This window comes from Hordeum vulgare, chromosome 5H (genome assembly GCF_904849725.1).
Source record: "Hordeum vulgare subsp. vulgare chromosome 5H, MorexV3_pseudomolecules_assembly, whole genome shotgun sequence".
In the NCBI taxonomy this organism is placed as follows: Eukaryota; Viridiplantae; Streptophyta; class Magnoliopsida; order Poales; family Poaceae; genus Hordeum; species Hordeum vulgare.
The window spans coordinates 17900477-17917234 of record NC_058522.1 but is presented as its reverse complement, the minus strand read 5'-3'; the positions used below and the strand labels follow the sequence as shown (position 1 = coordinate 17917234).

Below are 16758 nucleotides of genomic sequence, written 5' to 3'. Positions count from 1 at the left end.
TTTTTGGCTACAATCGTTGGTCATTTTGCTACGTTTTGTCCACTAAAAAATTTGCATCCACGTTTAGTTGCAACCCGAATTTGTCGGAGTTTTTTGCTACTACCGACATGATTTTTGGCTACAATCGTTGGTCATTTTGCTACGTTTTGTCCACTAAAAAAGTTGCATCCACGTTTAGTTTGCAACCCGAGTTCGTCCGTTTTTTTGCTACTACCGACATGATTTTTGGCTACAATCGTTGGTCATTTTGCTACGTTTTGTCCACTAAAAAAGTTGCATCCACGTTTAGTTGCAACCCGAGTTCGTCGGATTTTTTTGCTACTACCGACATGATTTTTGGCTACAATCGTTGGTCATTTTGCTACGTTTTGTCCACTAAAAAAGTTGCATCCACGTTTAGTTGCAACCCGAGTTCGTCGGATTTATTTGCTACGACCGACATGATTTTTGGCTACAATCGTTGGTCATTTTGCTACGTTTTGTCCACTAAAAAAGTTGCATCCACGTTTAGTTTGCAACCCGAGTTCGTCCGATTTTTTTGCTACCACCGACATGATTTTTGGCTACAATCGTTGGTCATTTTGCTACGTTTTGTCCACTAAAAAAGTTTTTGCTACGTTTTGTCCACTAAAAAAAGTTGCATCCACGTTTAGTTGCAACCCGAGTTCGTCGAATTTATTTGCTACTACCGACATGAGTTTTGGCTACAATCGTTGGTCATTTTGCTACGTTTTGTCCACTAAAAAAGTTGCATCCACGTTTAGTTTGCAACCCGAGTTCGTCCGATTTTTTTGCTACCACCGACATGATTTTTGGCTACAATCGTTGGTCATTTTGCTACGTTTTGTCCACTAAAAAAGTTGCATCCACGTTTAGTTGCAACCCGAGTTCGTCCGATTTTTTTACTACCACTGACATGATTTTTGGCTACAATCGTTGGTCATTTTGCTACGTTTTGTCCACTAAAAAAGTTGCATCCACGTTTAGTTGCAACCCGAGTTCGTCGGATTTTTTTGCTACTACCGACATGATTTTTGGCTACAATCGTTGGTCATTTTGCTACGTTTTGTCCACTAAAAAAGTTGCATCCACGTTTAGTTGCAACCCGAGTTCGTCGGAGTTTTTTGCTACTACCGACATGATTTTTGGCTACAATCGTTGGTCATTTTGCTACGTTTTGTCCACTAAAAAAGTTGCATCCACGTTTAGTTTGCAACCCGAGTTCGTCCGATTTTTTTGCTACCACCGACATGATTTTTGGCTACAATCGTTGGTCATTTTGCTACGTTTTGTCCACTAAAAAAGTTGCATCCACGTTTAGTTGCAACCCGAGTTCGTCCGATTTTTTTGCTACCACTGACATGATTTTTGGCTACAATCGTTGGTCATTTTGCTACGTTTTGTCCACTAAAAAAGTTGCATCCACGTTTAGTTGCAACCCGAGTTCGTCGGATTTTTTTGCTACTACCGACATGATTTTTGGCTACAATCGTTGGTCATTTTGCTACGTTTTGTCCACTAAAAAAGTTGCATCCACGTTTAGTTGCAACCCGAGTTCGTCGGAGTTTTTTGCTACTACCGACATGATTTTTGGCTACAATCGTTGGTCATTTTGCTACGTTTTGTCCACTAAAAAAGTTGCATCCACGTTTAGTTTGCAACCCGAGTTCGTCGGAGTTTTTTGCTACTACCGACATGATTTTTGGCTACAATCGTCGGTCATTTTGCTACGTTTTGTCCACTAAAAAAGTTGCATCCACGTTTAGTTTGCAACCCGAGTTCGTCGGATTTTTTTGCTACTACCGACATGATTTTTGGATACAATCGTTGGTCATTTTGCTACGTTTTGTCCACTAAAAAAGTTGCATCCACGTTTAGTTTGCAACCCGAGTTCGTCCGATTTTTTTGCTACTACCGACATGATTTTTGGCTACAATCGTTGGTCATTTTGCTACGTTTTGTCCATTAAAAAAGTTGCATCCACGTTTAGTTGCAACCCGAGTTCGTCGGATTTTTTTGCTACTACCGACATGAGTTTTGGCTACAATCGTTGGTCATTTTGCTACGTTTTGTCCACTAAAAAAGTTGCATCCACGTTTAGTTGCAACCCGAGTTCGTCGGATTTTTTTGCTACTACCGACATGATTTTTGGCTACAATCGTTGGTCATTTTGCTACGTTTTGTCCACTAAAAAAGTTGCATCCACGTTTAGTTGCAACCCGAGTTCGTCGGAGTTTTTTGCTACTACCGACATGATTTTTGGCTACAATCGTTGGTCATTTTGCTACGTTTTGTCCACTAAAAAAGTTGCATCCACGTTTAGTTTGCAACCCGAGTTCGTCGGATTTTTTTGCTACTACCGACATGATTTTTGGCTACAATCGATGGTCATTTTGCTACGTTTTGTCCACTAAAAAAGTTGCATCCACGTTTAGTTGCAACCCGAGTTCGTCGGATTTTTTTGCTACTACCGACATGATTTTTGGCTACAATCGTTGGTCATTTTGCTACGTTTTGTCCACTAAAAAAGTTGCATCCACGTTTAGTTGCAACCCGAGTTCGTCGGATTTTTTTGCTACTACCGACATGATTTTTGGCTACAATCGTTGGTCATTTTGCTACGTTTTGTCCACTAAAAAAGTTGCATCCACGTTTAGTTGCAACCCGAGTTCGTCGGATTTTTTTGCTACTACCGACATGATTTTTGGCTACAATCGTTGGTCATTTTGCTACGTTTTGTCCACTAAAAAAGTTGCATCCACGTTTAGTTGCAACCCGAGTTCGTCGGATTTTTTTGCTACTACCGACATGATTTTTGGCTACAATCGTTGGTCATTTTGCTACGTTTTGTCCACTAAAAAAGTTGCATCCACGTTTAGTTTGCAACCCGAGTTCGTCGGATTTTTTTGCTACTACCGACATGATTTTTGGCTACAATCGTTGGTCATTTTGCTACGTTTTGTCCACTAAAAAAGTTGCATCCACGTTTAGTTTGCAACCCGAGTTCGTCGGAGTTTTTTGCTACTACCGACATGATTTTTGGCTACAATCGTTGGTCATTTTGCTACGTTTTGTCCACTAAAAAAGTTGCATCCACGTTTAGTTGCAACCCGAGTTCGTCGGATTTTTTTGCTACTACCGACATGATTTTTGGCTACAATCGTTGGTCATTTTGCTACGTTTTGTCCACTAAAAAAGTTGCATCCACGTTTAGTTGCAACCCGAGTTCGTCGGATTTTTTTGCTACTACCGACATGATTTTTGGCTACAATCGTTGGTCATTTTGCTACGTTTTGTCCACTAAAAAAGTTGCATCCACGTTTAGTTTGCAACCCGAGTTCGTCCGATTTTTTTGCTACTACCGACATGATTTTTGGCTACAATCGTTGGTCATTTCGCTACGTTTTGTCCACTAAAAAAGTTGCATCCACGTTTAATTGCAACCCGAGTTCGTCTGATTTTTTTGCTACTACCGACATGATTTTTGGCTACAATCGTTGGTCATTTTGCTACGTTTTGTCCACTAAAAAAATTGCATCCACGTTTAGTTGCAACCCGAGTTCGTCTGATTTTTTTGCTACTACCGACATGATTTTTGGCTACAATCGTTGGTCATTTTGCTACGTTTTGTCCACTAAAAAAGTTGCATCCACGTTTAGTTGCAACCCGAGTTTGTCGGAGTTTTTTGCTACTACCGACATGATTTTTGGCTACAATCGTTGGTCATTTTGCTGCGTTTTGTCCACTAAAAAAGTTGCATCCACGTTTAGTTTGCAACCCGAGTTCGTCGGATTTTTTTGCTACTACTGACATGATTTTTGGCTACAATCGTTGGTCATTTTGCTACGTTTTGTCCACTAAAAAAGTTGCATCCACGTTTAGTTGCAACCCGAGTTCGTCGGATTTTTTTGCTACTACCGACATGATTTTTGGCTACAATTGTTGGTCATTTTGCTACGTTTTGTCCACTAAAAAAGTTGCATCCACGTTTAGTTGCAACCCGAGTTCGTCGGATTTTTTTGATACTACCGACATGATTTTTGGCTACAATCGTTGGTCATTTTGCTACGTTTTGTCCACTAAAAAAGTTGCATCCACGTTTAGTTGCAACCCGAGTTTGTCGGAGTTTTTTTCTAATACCGACATGATTTTTGGCTACAATCGTTGGTCATTTTGCTACGTTTTGTCCACTAAAAAGTTGCATCCACGTTTAGTTGCAACCCGACTTCGTCGGATTTTTTTTTGCTACAACCGGTATCAATCTTTGCTGCAACCGTTCACTAAGAAAGTTGCATGGACGTTCGTTAGAGTTGCAATCCGAGTTCACCGGATTGTTTTGCTACCACGCATCATCAGCGTCTTTTTTTGCTACGACTATGTTAATATGTTTTTTGGTTACAACCTTATTTTTGTTGGGAATCGTTTTCCACCCGCGCGCCGGTCACCCCCTGGCGCGCGCGGGGCCTTGCAACATTTTTCCCATCCGCGCGCTTCTCTGGTCAATGGATGCAACATTTTTCGTCTAAATATGTTGCAACTTGCGTCATTTTTGTTGCAAGCGTTTTTCTTACTATATTTTGTCTCAGTAAAAAAGCTGCATATAAGTTTGGTTGCAACTCTAGTTCGTCGGATTTTTTGTTACAATCGATTTTTTTTACTTTTTGCTACAACCGTGTTAATTTTTGCTACAACCGACATCATGTTTTGTTGCAACCGTTTATTAAAAAGTTGCATGCACGTCACGTAAATTTTTGTTACAACCGGCGTTTGACTTTTGCTATCACGTACCATCAGCTTCGTTTTTTTGCTACGATCACGTAGATATTTTTTTTGCTATAAATTTTATTTTTTGTTGCAACCGTTGAAAAAATTGTTGCATGGCATCGAAATTTTCCTGCATAGCAAGAAAAATGTTGCATGCTGATCCAACGGTGCGGACGACGCGGGGTTGGTGGATCCTGCAGCCCGCGCGCAGCCGGCCGAAAATCTGGGCCGGCGCGCTGGCGCAGATCGCCCCCCATTTTTGTTGCATCCGTGCCTGCTACATCGCTGCTTATTTTTATTACCACCAAAGATTTTTGTTGCATAAACAGATCTAACGGTTAAATCGAATTCAATCTGACGGATCGAATGGCTCGCGTGCGGCCGGCCGAAAGTTTGGGCCGACGCAGATCAGCGTCCAAAAGATAAGGAAGGAAGAGAGGGAACGCGGACGCCCGTCGCGTGGACGAGCCGGCTGCCGAACGAGCCGTGGTGCATCCGGGCTGTAATCAAGCAGTTTCCAAGCTTTTTCCAGTAGAGATTTCCCAGCAGGGCTAGGAGTACGTGCCACAATTCGGCGTGTCCGTTTCCAAATCGAGCGGGGGGGAGAAACCAGAGCCGTGAGATTGAAAACGGACGGCCGATACCGTCGCCCGCGCCGTGCAGTAATAGTACAGCAAGCAATAACAAGTTGACAGCAGAGCGCGAGCTTGGAGGCACGTAGCGTGGCGCCACCGTCGCCAAAAAACGGGAACGGGAACGGGAACGGAGACAACACCTGCCGCTACCGTACCGTATGTAGCCGCCAAGGAAGGCAACAAGGCCACCGCCACTGGTAGCCTCCACATATATAAATAAGTGGAGGCTGGCTTATTTGCAGAGATGAAGAAATCAGTGTCTTCATTTATTTTTTATTTATTTTTGTGAAAACAATCAATGTGTTCATTGACTATCCAGAATTAATTCCAGATTCGCAACTTGATATAAATAAGATCTCAATCGATGACGAAGAAGTCAGTGTGTTCATTGATCATGCATGTCAGCATGCATGCGTATCCAGAGAATAAATTCCAATCTCTCAACTGATGCCTGCAGGTGGTAGAATTGCGTGTCCCCAATTATCAAACAAAGGCCTCAAGATGTTCATCGTAGAAGACAAGGGCAGCGCCATTGCTCTCATCTGCGCCGCCCTCCTCTTCCTCGGCACGTGGCCGGCATTGCTCACCCTCTTGGAGCGCCGGGGCCGGCTGCCGCAGCACACCTACTTTGACTACTCGATCACGAACCTCCTCGCCGCGGTCCTCATCGCTCTCACGTTGGGCCAGCTTGGGGAGAGCAAGCAAACCATGCCCAATTTCTTCGCCCAGCTGAGTCAGGTTAGCTTAGCTTAGCTCCTGTCCAATTAATCATTTATTTATTTATTTATTACATGCAACAACTTCCTGATGATACAGACAATTGTTCCTTCGGTTTGCTGACTCTGAATGAACTTTTTGATCAAGGATAACTGGCCTTCGGTGCTGTTTGCAATGGCGGGGGGTCTAGTGCTCAGTATTGGGAACCTTTCTACACAGTATGCTTGGGCATATGTGGGTCTCTCGGTTACTGAGGTTATCTGCGCGAGCATGGTTGTTGTAATTGGTAAGTTTGTAAACATTCTTATTATTGTTTCTGATGATACATGTGATGTACAACTCATAATCTTCCTTTATTAAGCAAAATTACAGGAGGGGACCGAATTACTAGGTTAGCACTAGTTGGTTTAAGTTAGAATTTTGCGCAATAACACTGGTTATAAAACGTTGTATTTCCGTTATAAAAGTAATGGAAAGGGGAGAAAGCCCGGTTCGAAGAAACACTGGTTATCATTTATTAAAAACAGCTCAAGATATGAACAGATTTGAAGATATGAGTACAGCTGATATCTTCTTTTTTTCTCGAATATGCACGAGTGTGCGTATCATATATATATTATATAGAAGAAGGGCAAAGAAAGCCTCTACAAAAGTTATCTGAAAAATAACATTTCCGGTTAACTATACCGATCGATGCACCGAATTGCCTGTTGGCTCTGCTATTATCCTGTGTCGTCAAAGAATTCACTCATTTTTAACGCATGTTGTATTTTCAGGTACAACACTGAATTATTTCCTGGACAACCGCATCAACCGGGCAGATATTCTTTTCACCGGAGTGGGTTGCTTCCTTGTTGCAGTCATCCTTGGGACTGCTGTACACGCTTCCAATGCAGCTGATAATGAAGAGAAACTAAGCGAATCCTCAAATGGCTACAACCATGGGTAACATCTCACTTTCTTGCACATTTTTTCCGTCACACTGAGTCACACATTACCCACTGGTTCACTTACATCGGCTAGGTGCATTAGGTGTCAATCGTCGTAAGCCATTTTACGCCTTTATGGTTGCTTCTCTGACCATTATAATGTCTGATCTAACAGGACAAATGGTGGTATGGAGCCAAGCAAACAAGGTATATATGGTGAATGCATCACTAGTGATACTGTTGATGTATTGCAGTTGCAGATTCTAGTTGCTAACTTTGCCTATTTCAGGTGCACTAGATGAGGACATAGAGAATGGAGCTTTTGCAGAAGAGGCCACCAGAGCTGAAGCAGGGACTGCAGAATACCTAATTGAGCTCGAAGAGCGGCGTTCAGTCAAGGTATAGATCGTACTAATTCTGTCAAGAGAAAGGTCATTTCAGAGAGCAAAAAATCAGATAGTATGGGATTTTTGCAACACCAATGAGGTGAACTGATCTAGTCAAACGTGTTCATTGTTTTCTAGGTATTTGGATCGAGCACCCTCAAGGGGCTTGGGCTGGTTTTCTTTGCCGGGGTCTGCCTCTCGCTCTTCTCCCCGGCACTCAACCTCGCCACCAATGACCAGTGGCACACCCTGAAAGACGGCGTCCCGCATCTAGTTGTGTACACCGCCTTCTTCTACTTCTCCATGTCGTGCTTTGTCATCGGTGTTGGGCTCAACATCTTGCTCCTCTACCGCCCGATGGCCGGCGTGCCGAAGTCGTCCTTCACGGCCTATCTGAATGACTGGGAAGGGAGGCAATGGGCTCTCCTCGCCGGCTTACTTTGCGGTCTCGGCAATGGCTTCCAGTTCATGGGTGGTCAGGCTGCTGGTCATGCTGCTGCTGATGCTGTTGAGGTTTGTTTGCTGAATCAATATATGTCTAGTCCTCCTTATATGCATGTATCCAATCTCTTAAAAGGTCCACCTATGAATATGAATCTAACTGTTTCTGCATTGCTGTTCATCAGGCATTGCCACTTGTGAGCACATTCTGGGGCATCGTGCTATTCGGGGAGTACCGCAAGTCATCGAAGAAAACCTACACTCTGCTCGTGTTGATGCTGCTCATGTTCATCGTGGCTGTAGCAACGCTCATGGCTTCGGCAGGTCGCAGGGCCACAACGTGATCATTCTGGGTCATCTTGCTATTCGGGAGTAGCGAAAGTTCGCTCTGCTCGTCGAGTTCATGCGGCTCATGTTGGTCGCCGGCCGTAGCCATGCCCATGGCTTCATCCGATCGAAGGCGCACAAAGTGATTGGCTGTCCCATCCTTCCATCTCTTCTAGTTTGGGACTCCTCCTGCCACAAGGCGTAGGAATGATTAAATGAAGCAAGACGGGAAGGCAAGGGACATTGATCCATCGAGGAAGCAGGCCTTGCCATGACAAAGTGAATTTTATTCATCATGTTTTGGTCTGAATGGAGTTGTTAGATGTAGCAGTAGATAAACTGAAACAGGAGATTTTGTAGTTCAAAGAGAATTTGTACGAATTTTGGAGGATTGGAATCATAGAAATACTTTCTAGAATCCATTTTGTATTGCAAAATTCCAATGACTCCAACCTCATGGAAACTCTTGTATCAAATGTTTTTGTGTTTTGAGTTATTTTTCCCTCTTATATCATTCCGGTTGGAGAAATCAAGTTCTCTCCTATTCACGACAAACAAGTTGAAATCATTGTGAGTAAAGAAAAAATCTGCAGAGCAAGTGGTTGAGATTGAAAGTCTTGTTAGTAAGGGTAACCCTCCTTTTCTAAAAAATAATAATATAATAATCCGTTTGTAGCAAATACAAATGCTCAAAAAATACGTCTGAATCATCTAGCAATAATGTTGATGTATGTGTAGAAAACCCTAATGTAACTTTACCTATTTCTGTAGGTAGATAACTTTGAAGCTGGAAAAGAATATTTAGCGCATTTTGACTCGCTTTTATCCAGTGTAGAAATCCTATGGAGTGACTTGTGAGGAAAAACCAAGTGAAGTCTTATCAAAGCCTACAAAGATGCCATGCTTTACTTGATAATAATCCTTATCATAATTTACTACACTGGTTGAAATTGCATGTCTTTTATGCAGATTCGGTGATCAATCTAAGCGACGTAGTGGCTCATGAGCTAACTATTAATGTTGTGGCTATGTCTAGAACTTGTATTTAGGACCATGATCCCCTTAACTGTATATTTGCAAGTTTGGCTAATGACTTGACTCTTTTATCTAATCAATAAAACTCGCTATGATCCATGACTTTTCCTCAAAACAAAAAATTATGCCAGAACGTCATATTGGTAAAAATAAGTAACACTCTGGCATAGTCACCATACATGTCAGAATTATCGTAATTTATGAAGCATGCTTCATATCTAGCCTCCCGTCCTTCATAATTGAGTTTCAGGGATGGTTTATGCAGGGGCGGAATTAGCATGGGGCTATGCCTAGGGCTAAATTAGCTTCAATGATATATTTTAGAGATTTTCTGTATTTTGTAAGAAGATATTACAGAGACTATTGTCACTACATCTAAGGCTATAGCCGCATTTGTCCTAGGCTTGATTCCGCCACTGTGCTTATGAAGCGGGTGGACGAGATGAATGAAAGAGTTGAAGATGGAGAAGAATGGTATTGTTTGTTCTTCACATGGGTTTTATTGCAAAGTCGTACAACTACTGGACATCCTAGCAAAAAGGCTACATGGGCTGCCCTGACGCTGTGACCCCACACAGGTTGCTCCGGCCCATCCATCGTCGGCCAGTGACCTGCCGCCCGCCGCCGCCGCCGGCGGCAACCTCCGGCCATCGCCGACCGCTTTCCTAGCCACCAAATGCATTTCCTCACGCGCACACGAGCGGCCGCCATGGCCGGGCATCTAGTCAAAAACCCATTTCTCCTCCTCCTCCAACCCCGCCGCCTCTGCACCACCGCCGCGTCCTCCTCGGCCGCCGCGGGAGAACTCGCCCCGGCGTCCGTCGTCGAGGACACTCCCCGCGACGATGACCTCGCGGAGGAGTCGCGCAGCCGCCCCGTGCGCGACACCTGCAAGCTGCTCGAGCTCCGCGGCTCGTGGACCCCGAAGCTGGAGGCGCAGCTCCGGCACCTGCTCCGGGTGCTCTCCCCGCCGCAGGTCCGCGCCGTGCTCCGCGCGCAGGCGCAGGCGGACGCCCGCGCCGCGTTCGAGTTCTTCCGCTGGGCCGACCGCCAGTGGCGCTACCGGCACGCCCCGGAGGTGTTCGACGAAATGCTGAGCCTCCTCAGCCGCACCAGGCTCCACGACCCCGCCCGGCGCGTCATGCGCCTCATGATCCGCCGCCGCATAAGGCGCGGGACGCGGCAGTTCGCGCACCTCATGCTCTCGTACAGCCGCGCGGGGAAGCTCCGCTCCGCCATGCGCGTGCTCCAGCTCATGCAGAAGGACGGGTGCGCGCCTGACATATCCATATGCAACATGGCGGTGAATGTGCTTGTTGTTGCCGGGCGCATCGACAAGGCGCTCGAGTTTAGCGACCGGATGCGCTGTGTCGGGGTCGAGCCGGATGTAGTCACATACAATTGCCTCATCAAGGGGTTATGTAGCGTGCGGAGGGTTGTTGAGGCGCTAGAGATGATCGGTGTAATGCTGCAAAATGGGTGCCCACCTGATAAGGTTACCTATTATACAGTGATGGGCTTCTTGTGCAAGGAGAAGAGGGTGTCAGAGGTGCGGGGGTTGCTTGGGAGGATGAGGAATGATGCAGGCCTATTTCCGGATCAGGTCACGTATAACATGCTCATCCATGTGCTTGCAAAGCATGGGCATGCAGATGAGGCGTTGGAGTTCTTGAGGGAGTCGGAGGGGAAAAGGTTCCGTGTTGATGAGGTTGGATATAGTGCAGTTGTGCACTCTTTCTGCTTGAATGGGAGGATGGCTGAGGCAAAGGAGATTGTAGGTGAGATGATCTCAAAAGAATGTCGCCCTGATGTTGTGACGTACAGTGCAGTTGTGGATGGGTTCTGTCGGATCGGGGAAATCGATCAAGCAAGAAAGATGATGAAGCATATGTATAAGAATGGCTGCAAGCCAAACATAGTCACGCATACTGCACTGTTAAATGGTCTCTGCAAAGCTGGGAAAACTTCAGAGGCTTGGGAATTGCTAAACAACAGTGGAGAGGAGTGGTGGACTCCAAGTGATATCACATACAGTGTTGTAATGCATGGGTTTAGAAGGGAAGGGAAACTAAAGGAATCATGTGATGTCGTTGCCCAGATGTTGCAGAAGGGTTTCTTTCCCACTACTGTGGAGATTAACTTGCTGATCCATGCGTTATGTCAGGAAGGAAAGCCGGCAGAGGCCAAAGACTTCATGGAGCAGTGCCAAAGCAAAGGCTGTACCATTAATGTTATTAACTTCACTACTGTAATTCATGGATTTTCTCGGCAGGGGGATTTGGAATCAGCGCTGTCTTTGTTGGACGACTTGTATCTCAGTAACAGGCATCCAGATGTTGTAACTTATACTGTTGTCGTCAATGCTTTGGGAAAGAAAGGTCGGCTGAAAGAAGCGACGGAGCTTGTGAAGAAAATGCTTAATAGAGGAATTGTCCCTACACTTGTTACATACAGGACAGTGATACATAGATACTGTGAGAAGGGTAAAGTGGAAGAATTACTCGATCTACTGGATAAGATGTTAGCAAGACAAGAGCTTAAGAGTGTATACAATCAGGTCATTGAGAAGCTATGTGCATTAGGTAAAATAAATGAAGCTTACAGTCTCCTCAGCAAGGTACTGAGAACTGCGTCACAGAGAGATGCTCAGACATGCCACATTCTGATGGAGAGTTTTCTTAACAGAGGTCTCGCAATTCAGTCATACAATGTGGCGTGCCAGATGTTTCAGAGAAATTTAATTCCTGATATTAAATTGTGTCGAAAAGTTGACAGCCAGCTGACCTTACAGAAACAACCAGCCGCTGGAAAGCTTATAGTTAAGTTTTTAGAAAGAGGTCTTCTGAAACAAGAAGAGTAAGGTATTGTTGTCTGGCATGTTGATGTATCATGTGTTTATTGGCAAGGATGTTTAAGATTTGATCTGATTGTTAGAATCAGACGCATTACATGCTGGAAAGCTTAATCACTTTATTCTACCTAATGCTGACAGATTTTTAGTTTTGTGTTCAGTTGGTAACGTTTCATGCTTCATGCTCATACCCCTGCACCTGTCACCAACTTATTCACAACCAGCCAATAGACTGGTAGGTATGGAACCTGAAGGTTAGTTAGCTGCCACTCAAAGGTCTACTGAACAGTACACATGTTCGTGCATATATCAGCATCACAAAGGCCTGGTCCATAATGAACTAGACCAAGTGAAGCACTTAAGGAGAGGAGACAATGGAGGGAGATGGCGACGCTGCGACGGCGCCGTTGCTGGACTTTGTCGATGACCGGTCAGCCGCCTCGGAGGAGCTGCTGCGACGGGAGCCGGTGCCATTCGACGTGCTGTCGCGGCTGGCATTGTGGGAGGCCGGCAACCTGTGGCACATCTCATGGGCGTCCATCCTCATCACGCTCTTCAGCTTCACTTTCAGCCTCGTCACACAGATGTTCGTTGGCCACCTTGGTGAGCTTGAGCTCGCTGGAGCCTCCATCACCAACATCGGCATCCAGGGCCTAGCCTACGGCATCATGGTAACTAGCTGCGCTCGTTCTTGCACTATGTAGTATAGTCCTTTGTGTTGCTTAGAAACGAAGTCTTCTCACTTGTATGGGATGCAGCTTGGCATGTCGACCGCAGTGCAGACGGTTTGCGGCCAGGCCTACGGCGCGAGGAGGTACAGGGCGATGGGCGTTGTTTGCCAGAGGGCGCTCGTCCTGCAGTTCGTGACGGCCGTCGCCATCGCCTTCTTCTACTGGTACTCTGGCCCATTCCTGCGGCTCATTGGGCAGACTGAGGCCGTGGCTGTGGCGGGGCAGCTGTATGCTCGTGGGCTGGTGCCACAGCTGCTCGCTTTTGCGGTCTTCTGCCCGATGCAGAGGTTCCTGCAGGCTCAGAACATTGTCAACCCCGTGGCGTACATGGTGCTTGCTGTGTTCGTCTTCCACATCCTCATATCGTGGCTCGCTGTGTTTGTGCTCAGCTTTGGCCTTCTTGGCGCGGCTTTGACGCTGAGCTTCTCTTGGTGGGTGCTCGTGGCGTTGACATGGTCGTACATCATCTGGAGCCCAGCTTGTAAGGAGACATGGACCGGGCTGTCCATGCTCGCTTTCAGAGGCCTCTGGGGATACGCCAAGCTCGCCTTTGCGTCGGCTGTTATGCTAGCGTGAGTGAATTTACCAGGCATTGCTAGTTAACTGTTTCGTAGTTCTTGCTTGTTTATGTCTTGCGTCCTTGTGTTCTTGCTCAGGTTGGAGGTCTGGTACGTGCAAGGATTTGTGCTTCTGACTGGCTTCCTCCCCAACTCAGAGATTGCTCTTGATTCGCTCTCTATCTGGTACGCCACACCATGATTCAGCCCATGTTATAGTTACACACTGGTTGGATGTTCCATTGTCTGACCATATCTTCATATTCACTCATACTAACTTGCATCGCTATTTCTTTGACCTGTTTCAGCATCAACTACTGGAACTGGGACTTCCAAATCATGCTTGGTTTGAGCTATGCGGCCAGGTCAGTGCAAATGACCGAGACCTACCAAGGATGCTTACCAATTTCCCTGTGCTGATCAAACGTTTGCATCGCCTTATCACGCAGTATCCGTGTCAGCAACGAGCTTGGCGCTGGCCATCCAAAGGTCGCGAGGTTGTCGGTCATGGTGGTCGTCACGGCGAGCATCGCCTTCAGCATTCTTGCCACGGTCGTCGTGATGGCCCTCAGGTACCCGCTGAGCACCCTCTACACGAGCAGCACGACGGTGATCGAGGCCGTCATCGCCCTGACGCCGTTGCTGGCCATCAGCATCTTCTTGAACGGGATCCAGCCAATCCTCTCAGGTACACACCTGACATTTCTTGACGGAAATCATTCAGTACCTAGTAAAGTTTGCATTGACCAAAGGAACTGAAAATCCTTTCGTGGAAATTTCTGCAGGGGTGGCCGTCGGGAGCGGGTGGCAGGTCATAGTTGCCTATGTCAACGTGGGGGCTTACTACATCATCGGGCTGCCGATCGGATGCGTCCTAGGGTTCAAAACAAGCCTTGAGGCAGCTGTAAGCCAATTAGCTTCCCATGCCGATGAATTTCATCTTCAGTTAGTTAACCTCTATCCATCCTGGAGCATATATTTCCAGAGGTCTGATGATGATCTGTTTGTGGTGATTCAGGGGATCTGGTGGGGCTTGATCATAGGGGTGGTGGTGCAGACGGTGGCTCTGATCGTCATCACGGCCAGGACCAACTGGGACAGCGAGGTGATTATTTCGGCTGAATCTTGTGCTCCGTTTCTCGCTTTGCTCATGGCGATGACACGGCTACGTAATATGTGAACGCAGGTGGAGAAGGCGCAGCAGCGGCTGCGGCGCACCGCGGTGGACGAGGGCGGCGTGTTGGTGATCGCCGCCGTCGACGACGACGTCTGATGACCCGGGCGGGGGAGAGGTGTCTGGGGGCTACTCTGTTTGGTGGCCATTGTTTGTTTGGTAGGAGCACTCTCCAGGACCAGGAGAGAGGGAGTAGTTGCTAGGTGCCCAACTTTTATTACCAAGTGGCTATATATAGTGCCTTTGGGTTTGTGCAATAAATTGAACTGTGATGATGGACTTGTAGTAAGTAAGTACTCCTACGTAGTTAAGTAAATGGTTAATTAACCTTGGCTGCTGGACAAGAAATGGTTTGATTTATTTGAGTTTTTTTTTTTTGAGATATCTTACACTTCGATTGATGCCACCAAATTATTGAGGCCGAGGTGGACCCTGCTGGTCAGCCTGAGGTTGTGCCGTGGGCCCGTTTGTCAGACCCAGCAGGTTACGGGCTGGTGCTTTCTTTTATCTCTACGGAACACGCTACATTTTCCCCGGATGTTCATACAACATGGCGTCTACAATCCCTGAAATGTTCACATCCAAAACCAAATACACATGGAGAAACCAAAAGGACAAATCTGCATGAATGAAATGGTGTCGGAAAAAGACAAAAGCTCAAAACTACACCATTCGCATCCCCGTCGCGTGTTTCGAATTTGATTCAGATTTTATCTTTCTTCTAAGGATTGTATTAAAAGAAGACGGCTCGGTGCATGTAGCTCCCGCTTGCGCAGGTCCAAGAAAAAGGTCCAACCATGGCCTTTTCTACGCGGATTTCCCCCTACATTTCTTTGTTGGGAAAATCTATTGAGAGGCGCTGCACCTCTGGCGTACCGTGCGGCGGGCGGTTCGCAAAGATTCGTGCAGAATCTTGCGGTTGCCAGCGCGCGACCGACCGCCCCGACCCGCCCACCTTTTTTTACGCCCCCAGGCGGGGGACTGTTCAAATTTCGGTTTTTTTTTCATTATCCGCGCCCCATTCTCCTCACAAGTCGTTGCTCCCGAGAGTCAGTCTGGCGAAAGCGGAGGCGGATCCGGCGATCCCCGCGCGACGAACTGCGGATTCGGCCCGAGGAAAGGGGGATCCGGTGCGGCGTAGGGTGGATCTGCAACTGTCGCCGGCGCTGGAGGGCGAGGAACTCAGGTGAGTGCTTTTCTATCTGGTAGTTACTGCTCATTCTCGATAGGGATCCGTCCTCGGGGGTTGGTCGTCGGTGGCGAAGCCGGCGTTGATGTCCTCCGTCTGGGCGGCGGTCGAGTCGGAGGAGGCCGAGGAGTAGCCCTTTATTGGCGGTCCTCCTGGATGTGATGGCGGGGCTGGTGGGGACTCTGTTTTTGTGGCGATGGTGGGGATGGTGATGGCCGAGTTCGAGGAGGGGGGGTGATGATGCGCCGGCGCTGAGGAGGAGGCGGGCGGCGTGGGGCGGGGAGGGGGCGCGACCCTGGAGGCCGAGGAGGAGCGGGGTGGCGCGTCGGAGGCAGAGGCGGGGGGCTGACGGAGGAGTTTTTGTTGGTGGGTCTGGTGGGGGACTCTGTTTTTGTGGTGATGGTGGGGAGGGTGATGGTCGAGTGCGAGGAGGGGGGGATGATGATGCGCCGGCGCTGAGGAGGAGGCGGGCGGTGGAGGGGGCGCGGCCCTGGTGGCCGAGGAGGAGCGGGGTGGCGCCGTCGGAGGCAGATGCGGGGGCTGGTGGAGGATTTCTTGTTGGTGGGGCTGGTGTGGGAGTCTGTTTTTTTGTGGTGATGGTGGGGAGTGGTGATGGTCGAGTGCGAGGAGGAGGGGGGGACGATGATGCGCCGGTGTTGAGGAGGAGGCGGGCGGCGTTGGGCGGGGAGGGGTGGCGGCCCTGGTGGCCGAGGAGGAGCGGGGTGGCGCCGTCGGAGGCAGAGGGGGGGCGTCGGAGGGGGTGATGGAGAGGACGTAGGGAGAGAACGGTGGTGCTTCTGTAGAGTGCGGCGACAATGGCAGGGGGTGTGCAGGTGGAGTGCGAGATGGGGGCGCCCTCCTGTTGCTTGATTTTGTGGATGGGCCGTACCATGGGGAGGCGGTCACGAGGGAGAGGTTGTCCTCCTGGACTGCCTGACTGTGAGACCGATTGGTCGAACAGAGACGAAAGTATGGCCATAGGGACGGGCATACTGACTGCAGACGAAAGTATCTGCTACTGA

The 16758-nt window shown here is 47.6% G+C and overlaps 3 protein-coding genes across 4 annotated transcripts; all 3 read left to right on the top strand.

Moving 5' to 3' along the window:
• The first annotated feature begins 5897 nt into the window (after positions 1–5897).
• On the top strand, positions 5898–8216 carry LOC123396205 (ureide permease 1-like). Its single transcript, XM_045091233.1, has 7 exons — positions 5898–6137; positions 6264–6402; positions 6893–7061; positions 7221–7261; positions 7335–7444; positions 7570–7944; positions 8058–8216. Exons 1-7 carry the CDS (start codon positions 5901–5903, stop codon positions 8214–8216), a joined length of 1230 nt encoding a protein of 409 aa, XP_044947168.1. The 5' UTR covers positions 5898–5900.
• A 1580-nt stretch (positions 8217–9796) lies between these two features.
• Positions 9797–12416, top strand: LOC123397750 (pentatricopeptide repeat-containing protein At5g41170, mitochondrial). Of its 2 annotated transcripts, XR_006610016.1 has the most exons (3): positions 9797–12095; positions 12247–12320; positions 12399–12416. XR_006610016.1 is itself a non-coding variant. In XM_045092287.1 (2 exons), the coding sequence occupies exon 1, from the start codon at positions 9911–9913 to the stop codon at positions 12092–12094; it is 2184 nt and encodes a 727-aa protein (XP_044948222.1). In that variant the 5' UTR covers positions 9797–9910; the 3' UTR covers position 12095; positions 12247–12339. The 2 variants fall into 2 exon arrangements, 1 of the variants encoding a protein (XP_044948222.1); XM_045092287.1 differs by lacking the exon at positions 12399–12416 and having other exon boundaries at positions 12247–12339.
• Positions 12274–14907, top strand: LOC123397751 (protein DETOXIFICATION 41). The gene is made up of 9 exons (XM_045092288.1): positions 12274–12339; positions 12430–12756; positions 12844–13388; positions 13473–13559; positions 13682–13738; positions 13823–14061; positions 14159–14277; positions 14392–14478; positions 14560–14907. The coding sequence occupies exons 2-9, from the start codon at positions 12460–12462 to the stop codon at positions 14644–14646; spliced, it is 1518 nt and encodes a 505-aa protein (XP_044948223.1). The 5' UTR covers positions 12274–12339; positions 12430–12459; the 3' UTR covers positions 14647–14907.
• The last annotated feature ends 1851 nt before the right edge of the window (positions 14908–16758 follow it).

What these genes read in the sequence shown, in the direction of transcription:
- LOC123396205 (XM_045091233.1), top strand. Translation starts at nt 5,901, where the DNA reads ATGTTCATCGTAGAAGACAAGGGCAGCGCCATTGCTCTCATCTGCGCC. An exon ending in AAGAGCGGCGTTCAGTCAAG is followed by an intron (nt 7,445 to 7,569) that starts GTATAGATCGTA and finishes ATTGTTTTCTAG; the next exon opens with GTATTTGGATCGAGCACCCT. An exon ending in CTGCTGCTGATGCTGTTGAG is followed by an intron (nt 7,945 to 8,057) that starts GTTTGTTTGCTG and finishes GCTGTTCATCAG; the next exon opens with GCATTGCCACTTGTGAGCAC.
- LOC123397750 (XM_045092287.1), top strand. Translation starts at nt 9,911, where the DNA reads ATGCATTTCCTCACGCGCACACGAGCGGCCGCCATGGCCGGGCATCTA.
- LOC123397751 (XM_045092288.1), top strand. Translation starts at nt 12,460, where the DNA reads ATGGAGGGAGATGGCGACGCTGCGACGGCGCCGTTGCTGGACTTTGTC. An exon ending in GCCTAGCCTACGGCATCATG is followed by an intron (nt 12,757 to 12,843) that starts GTAACTAGCTGC and finishes TATGGGATGCAG; the next exon opens with CTTGGCATGTCGACCGCAGT. An exon ending in GGACCAACTGGGACAGCGAG is followed by an intron (nt 14,479 to 14,559) that starts GTGATTATTTCG and finishes ATGTGAACGCAG; the next exon opens with GTGGAGAAGGCGCAGCAGCG.